The sequence below is a fragment of the Eschscholzia californica genome, unplaced genomic scaffold (assembly GCF_041429995.1).
Source record: "Eschscholzia californica isolate CP2 unplaced genomic scaffold, dmEscCali1.0.p SCAF_1, whole genome shotgun sequence".
NCBI classification, from domain to species: Eukaryota; Viridiplantae; Streptophyta; class Magnoliopsida; order Ranunculales; family Papaveraceae; genus Eschscholzia; species Eschscholzia californica.
The window spans coordinates 32,679,914-32,687,711 of record NW_028238198.1 but is presented as its reverse complement, the minus strand read 5'-3'; the positions used below and the strand labels follow the sequence as shown (position 1 = coordinate 32,687,711).

The window sequence follows — 7,798 nt, the reverse complement described above, 5'->3', positions numbered from 1 at the left end:
CCGGCGACCTTGCCGGAGAAGGTGATGAAGTGGCGTAACAGATGATGTGGCGTGACATGGCAGAGAGAGAAAAAGAGATGGAGGAGAGAGAGTGACGGAAAGTTAAAGTTAACGGAAATAGGGGGCCATATGGGTATTTCTCGTAAAGTAGGGGGCCAGGCGGGAAGCTGGTCACAAAGTAGGGGGCCATTAGGGAAATAGCCCATATATATATATACATAATTTTTTCTAAAATATATCTATCATATCTCTATAATTTCATATAAATACATATATTTCATCAAGTTCTTGCCAAAAACAAGAATAACTACTACCCATACAAAACAACAACACTACTACAATATAATGTCAGTAGCTAGTATTAGATTAAACTGATCCATGTATCATTAATGTTACTAACTACTATATAATATTTTTGTCGGTGGCTCGCACATGTCTTAAATGTTTAAAATGTTTTTCGACGTATTATGTTAGTTCGGTTGTTTCTTCAGGATTTTAAGGAGTTGTCTTGATTTTATACTTCAATGTGTGAAGAAAGTAACTCGATTTTCATGGAGAACAAATTGTTTCTCTGGATGGTTTGGTATCCAGTTGTATCCAAATTGCTCATTGATGGTCTTGTTGGTAATCGAACCAAACCATGAGCAGTTTAGTAACGGTTTGAAAAATTACTAACCAAATCATGAGCGGTTTGGTAACGGATGACACCAAAATACCGGATACCAAACCAACGAACACCTCTATCGATGACTGATTTGGGCAATTTACACAATTTCTTTGGTATGGGAATTACTCGGTTTACTGAGGGACTTATTCTTACTCAAAACATGTTATCTGGTGAGTTGTTATCTCGTATTGATCTTCTTCATTCGAAATCGGTTTTTACTCGAGTCTCTGTGGTAAGAAAAATGTCTTCCTTTGATGGTGAAAAGTTTAATGATCCAACTTTATACCGCTCCCTCGTTGGTTCTCTCTAGTACTTGTCTCTAACTCGTCTTGATATAATCTATCTGGTTAATCAAGTTTGTCAGTTTATGCATTCACCGACTACGATCCATTTTGGTATTTGTTAAGCTCCTACTTCAATATCTTAAAGGGACTCTTGGCCGTGGATTTGGTCGCCGATCCAGACACTAAGCGAGATTGGTTTCGGACAACTGCATATTTCTTAGTAAACATCTTATATCCACGTCTTCTAAGCAATTAGGCCGAAGTAGTTTTCATACATCATTTGTTAGAGATTTGGGTGTTTTTCTTAAAAATATTCCCCAGTTATTTTGTGATATGGAGCCATATATGGCCCACAATCCTGTTCGAAGGAAGGCTCTCATGTTGTTCACATTCCTACTAAAACATTAAAGGAGGCTTTGTGCTCCAAGTTTTCACTATGCACCGCAGTTCAGTTTGAGGGGGAATGATGCACAATCGTGTGTGTATCTGACTCTAACTGAATGGGTCTTGTAGTTGAAATTTTGAATTTCTAACCTCAAGTGTGGTATGGGAGATTTATACAGTTTTAGGTACTAGTAGTTTTGGTTATTTGAAGGTTCTTGTTGTCTTGGTGGTTATAATGGTTTAGGACCATACAAAAAAATAGGTATAAATTTCACATAAGAAATTCAAACAATAAGATCTGTAACGTTCATGCAAGGTTAACCAATCGATTAATCTTGAATACCAGAGTTTAACAAAATCAAACATTGATTTAGCGAGCAAAATAGTTGAATCCATAACAAAAACGAAGATCCCAGGTACCAAAATTACATATAAAACTAAAGAAAACTTCAAATATCCATAACCCAGAATCCAGAATAACAAAAATAGAATGTTGTTCCTGAAATAAAAAAAAACCTTTGTTGCTTATAGCTTGTCTTCATATTCAGAAAGTGGTGTCATCTGTTCCTTCAAACCCTTTCTCTTCCTGACGTCTGCAACTAGGACAGCAGCCTGGCTTCCAGCTTCATATGGATCAGAAGACATGACGTCCCAATGATCAAACACACACTGTGGGAAAGCCTGTCCTGATGTTGCAGCACGAAGCTGACTAGAAAACCCAAAGGACTCGACGACAGGAAGATAAGCCTTAATGTTGTATAGTGGAGTACCCGGCCTCTGCATTTCTTCAAAGACGTGACCACGTTTCTGATTCAGAACCCCGTAAATACCACCAAGAGCCTGCTCTGGCGCCTGGATCTCCACTAGGTAGACTGGCTCCAATAGCCTGGGCTTGGCAGTGATTTGTGAGGCATAGATAGCTCTTCTGGCCGTGGGGATGACTTGTCCACCACCTCTGTGGATGGCATCAGCGTGGAGAACAACATCACATACTTCAAAACATATTCCCCTCATGTTTTCTTCAGCCAATGCTCCTTCCTTTGAAGCCCACTGGAACCCAGCAACGACAGAGTCCTTGATTTCATTAAGATACTGTACTCCCTTACACATGTCTACAACCATGTTTGGTCCGGTGGTCTCGGGCCCGAAACACCAGATCTTTTTGGCTAGATCCTTGTCCCATCCAAATTCCTCGGATAAGATCTTTGAGCGGACCTTGGGGTCGTCTCTTGGACCAATTCTGCCGTCGTCGATTGCCTCAGCAAGCCCATCTTCAAGGGGTCGTGCTTCCATGTACAAACGGTTGTGCTTATTTGGAGACTTGCTCATCACAGTTCTGCATGATTTGTCTAGAACAGTCTCACGGAAGGACACGACTGGGTCAGACTTGACTATTTCTGCTCCACCCATGAAATCATCTTGCAAGTCCTTCAAGCAGATCTCGAGGTGGAGTTCTCCTGCACCAGCAATAATGTGCTCCCCAGACTCCTCAATTGAACAGACAACCATAGGATCGGACTTGGCAAGACGCTTGAGTCCTTCAACAAGTTTGGGTAGGTCGGAAGCAACCTTGCACTGGACAGCGACACGGACAACAGGAGATACTGAAAATTTCATGGCTCTGATAGGATGGGCATCAACTTCTTTCTCATTTGTTAGAGTAGCATTCTTGGTGATAAATTGATCCAGACCCACCATAGCAACTGTGTTACCACAAGGTACATCCTCAACTGATTCTTGCCTCTTTCCCATCCAGATGACAGTCCTCTGGACACTTTTAGTATACAAGTCTTTCTTCTGGCCAGGAACAAAGTTAGGCCCCATGATTCGAACTTTCATACCAGTTGCAACCTTACCAGAGAAAACACGGCCAAAAGCAAAGAATCTACCCTTATCAGGTGCGGGAATCATCTTAGACACGTAAAGCATGAGGGGTCCTTCAGGATCACAGTTTCTGATAGCGTTGGCATATTGGTCATCAAGAGGCCCCTCGTATAAGTTCTCAACACGGTATCTTTGAGCAGTGGAAGGAGATGGAAGGTGAAAGATCATCATTTCAAGTAGAGCAGTACTTGCTGGGAGCCATGTTTGCATCACACGCTTCATCAAGGGTTTACCGAGCAGATCTTTCTCTTCAGATTTCATTGTAACTCCAAGCTTCTGCAACATAGGCCACAACTTGTCCTTCTGGTCGTTCATGCAAGTGTTAATAATCTGCTTAATAGGTTCATAACAGAACTGGACGAACCCACGCTTGCAAGTTGGAGATCCAGTGTTCTTGCTGGTCCATTTCTTGGTTGCCGGGTCAAAGAAGTTCTCACCCCACAGCCTCTCCATCATCTTAGTCACATCAACTCCGAACTTCGATGCATACATGTTGGCGAAATTGGTTAGAGTGAAAGCCCACCCGTGCAAACCAGCAGAGAAGGCAACAGTTCCTTTCTCAGGGTAAACTTGGACATCACCGAGAAGTGGGTCTTCATAGGTAGCCATAATGACATTGGCATTCTCAATGACCCTCTGGAAGGTCTGATAAGCCTCCTCTCCGTCAACCTGTAGTTCGAGAAAGCACCTGTCCATCTTGTTAACAGTTAAAACGGGCCTAATCCTTTCTCCAAGGGCCTGGCGAAGGACAGTCTCGGTTTGGACACAAACACCTTCAATGCAATCGACCACCACAAGGGCACCATCAGTAATACGCAATGCAGCTGTGACCTCAGAAGAGAAGTCAACGTGACCAGGTGAATCAATAAGGTTGATGAGATACTCATTCCCCATTCTTTCTCCCTTGAAGGCCTTCAAAGAAGCGTCGGTCATCTCGTAATAGAGAGAGATACCGGTGGACTTGATTGTAATACCACGCTCTGCCTCATCAGCACGGGTATCGGTCATTCGTACATCTCCAGCAACTTCTTGTGCGATGATACCAGCAGCGGCCACCAAAGAATCGGTAAGAGTGGATTTCCCTATGAGAAACAAACAAAACAATCACTTAAATACTGGTATTTGATTGTTGTTTTAAGCGTACCCAATAAACAACCATTTCTATAACTACAACGACCACCGAAGATGACACAGGTAACTCTAGTAACAAGAAAAAATTACTAGTTCAGGGATATCAATACAGAAAAGAAATTGCAGTTTCAACAATTTCATACCATGATCGACGTGGGCAATGACAGACATATTACGGATGTTGTGTTTCAGGTCCATAATCCTGCGTAGCTCTTCTGCTGTGAACTTCACCTGTAAAACATATGAAGAAAGAAAAACTCATCAGAAATTTAAGCAAGCAAACAAACAATAGATCTGCAATAGAAACTTGAAATACTACAAAAAACTTACCATTTTTACTCCTTTTCTATATCAAAGGGATAAACTATCTGTATGAGAAACGTTCCTGAAATGTCAAATAACAACATAAAATTTACGTTAAAACCTAATCGTAACAATAGAATTCAATAACGTTGAAAGTCAGCTCAAATCACTGAAACTGGATTTGGTTTATCGATTTTATGGCCATAAATTAATATATTTAGATTTAGAACGTTGAATCAAACCAAAAACCAGATCTATTATCAACAAAAAGTCCAAGCAAATGAAGATAGTAAGGAGTGTATAAAACTGGAATCAATCATCAGAGAAGAATGATACATATCGATGCTATACCTATTAAGATGATAGAGGTAGAATTAAAATGGCAAAACCTAATTTAGAGAGAGGGGGAAGAAGAATACCTGGAGCGGCTACCAAGGTTCAGCAGCGGATTTTGAAGAAAAAGAGAAGACCAAGTGAGAGAGGGTAACCTAAATACTACTGATGATTAGGGGTGGGATTTTGGTCCGAGTCCCGGATCCGCCCACGGACGCCCGGGTCCGCCACGGTCCGTGGACGCCCGGTTACCGGCTCGGACATAACCCGACCGACCGGGAAGAGTTAAGTGGACGGACGCGGGCAGCAACCCTTACCCGGCAGTCCGCCCGCGTCCGCCCGACCGAAAGACCGTCCGCCTGTCCGGATGTGTTTCGTCCCTTAGATTAACTAGGGTTTTGATATAGACCGTTAGATTAATAAATAGGTCAGCATATATAAATGAGTATTGAAACTTCTAACCCTAAATAACCCATTCTAATCGACCGAACCTCTCTCTATCTCTGCTGCCTCTTTTTGTTTCCTCCTCAGATCTTCTTCTTCTTCAGTTCCTAAAACATAATCGTTCGAAGATCTTCAGTTCCTAAAGCCTAAACATCTCATTCTAATTGACCGACCGAATCTCTTAGTCGAAGATCTTCACGGACATGTTCTCTTCGAGATTTCGACCCCTTTCATCTTTGAATCTCTGTAAGTATCTTATTATTCTTCTTAGTCTATTACTCTTCTTTTATTATTATTTTCATTCTAATCGACTGAATCTTTGTTCTTGTTCTCGAATCTCGACTAAATAACTATTTCCTAAAACCCTAGATCTTGTTCTCGACTGTTCGTCGATTGATTATCTTTTTCTGTTCGAGGTTTCGAACCCCTTGAACTTTAAATCTTTGTAAGTATCTTCTCTAACCCTAGTACTTTTGTTTCGTTTTTTCATTTTCATCTTCGATTTATGTAAGTCTGTTTTATTTTATTTTTTTGTTTCTCTTAATCTTCGATTTGTTTTAGTTTTTATCTAATTCTCTGTTTTCTATGTTGTATCATTTTTTTCTTTAGTTTTTGTATCTTCTACTGACTTGCTAATTGTCTATTTTTTTGCAGAACAACATACACATCTTGAGTTCTTAAATCCTAACTCACAGTATCACATTCTTACTTAAGTACTTATAGTTTTATTGGGTTCATCACTTCATCTTTTACATCACAAGCATCTCTATAAGTATTACATTATGTTTATTCTTCTTTTTGGATGAATCAGATGCATGAGTTTATGGTATGATGCATGATTATGTGATGTTTGTTAATTTCTGATGGTGAAATGAAATCTAGCTTAGACTTGTGAAGGTGGGCTCTAGAATTAACCTCATAACGCGATATGGTAATTGAGTCGCTTCTGTTTATGATGGTCGATTCGGAATCCGCAACATGGTCTATAGGATTTCTTACCAAATGATGATAAATAATTCATGTTTGTAATGGTTAGTTGAATTAAATTCTGATGGTAAATAGAAATCTAGTTTAGACTTGTGATGGTGGGCTCTAGAATTAGCCTCGTAACGCGATATGATTCCTTGCCGATATTTGGTAAGTTGAGTCGCTTCCTGTTTATGATGGTTGATTTGGAGTCCGCAACATGGCCTATGGGATTTCTTACCAAATGATGATGTGTTGCTCTTGCAACTGCCTACTGGAGTGTTGCTCTTTGTTGTTGTCGACTTGTTGCCTGATGATGTGGTGTTGTAATGCTGCTCCTTGATGCTGCTCAATGCTGCTACTTGAATCTTGATGATGCTATACTTTATGATTTGTGTGTGGAATTATGGATATGAAACAGTTTAATGTGTAATCTTTTGTTTTAGATGTGACAGTTGTATAAATAATGGCGAGTCAAGATTTCGAATCAAAGTATCGACATAATATGTCCAAGTCTTTACAAATATCGACCAAGTGATAATTCTATTACATCCTAGTTTCTTGTTCATTGCTTATTTGTATTTAAATGTAAGTAGTAGGTTAAATATCTAATAGTTTAAACTGAAGAAGAATTTTAATATATTGATATTTTTGTTCTGTTTGGGCTTTATACCCGGTCCCGTCCGACCGATGTCCGGAAAGTCCGGCAATAAAAACGGTCATGGACGGGCTTTTTCACCAAGTAATTTCCGTTTAGTCCGACCGTTTAGTCCGAATGTCCGAGCGGTCAATGATAGCATGTGTCCGTTCCGCCCGGACCGAGAGAGTAGTTATCCGCGGACTGCCCGTCCGGTCCGATTCCCACCCCTACTGATGATGGATCAAAATTCCCTCGGGTTCAAGACGTAGTAACTAGGCCTGGACCCAACCTCTCAGTTTGAAGCCCGTATTTGTCCCCAAGAATGGTTAGGACTTTTAATTGCCACTGCTTTGTCTTGGATAGAAGTCAAGAATAAAAACCGAGTTAGTGATAGTAAGAGCTTTGTTCTTGGTCTCAGTAAGGAGGGTATGTAGAAATCAACTCGGCACCTTGAGCTCCATACTGCTTCGAGGCAAATGAGAAGGTAGATCTGCAGCGAGATTTATGCAACCTTAGTCCTTATTTGGTCAAAGGCTCAGAACATAAAGATCAAGCCAATAAGAACTCGCCCCATCCTAGCTTGGTCCATCTGATTTAACCAGAAAATTAGAAATTAAATTATCTTATCTTTCATCCTCTTTTCTCTCAAATCTTCAACTTCTTTCACTCTCTCCCCTCATTGGTCGTCTTTCTTGCTCCCCACTTTGTTCCCTTCTCTTCTGTCTTAACTCATGCTTAGCAACTTGAAAAGAAGAAAGGAAA

At 40.5% G+C, this 7,798-nt stretch overlaps 1 protein-coding gene across 1 annotated transcript; it reads right to left on the bottom strand.

The window, feature by feature from the left end:
* Positions 1 to 1,683: 1,683 nt before the first annotated feature.
* LOC147566179 (elongation factor 2) lies at positions 1,684 to 7,528 on the bottom strand. Its single transcript, XM_086652677.1, has 5 exons — positions 7,268 to 7,528; positions 5,073 to 5,151; positions 4,681 to 4,735; positions 4,494 to 4,581; positions 1,684 to 4,301 (listed from the first exon to the last, which is right to left on the bottom strand). Exons 3-5 carry the CDS (start codon positions 4,681 to 4,683, stop codon positions 1,861 to 1,863), a joined length of 2,532 nt encoding a protein of 843 aa, XP_086508803.1. The 5' UTR covers positions 4,684 to 4,735; positions 5,073 to 5,151; positions 7,268 to 7,528; the 3' UTR covers positions 1,684 to 1,860.
* Positions 7,529 to 7,798: the final 270 nt, after the last annotated feature.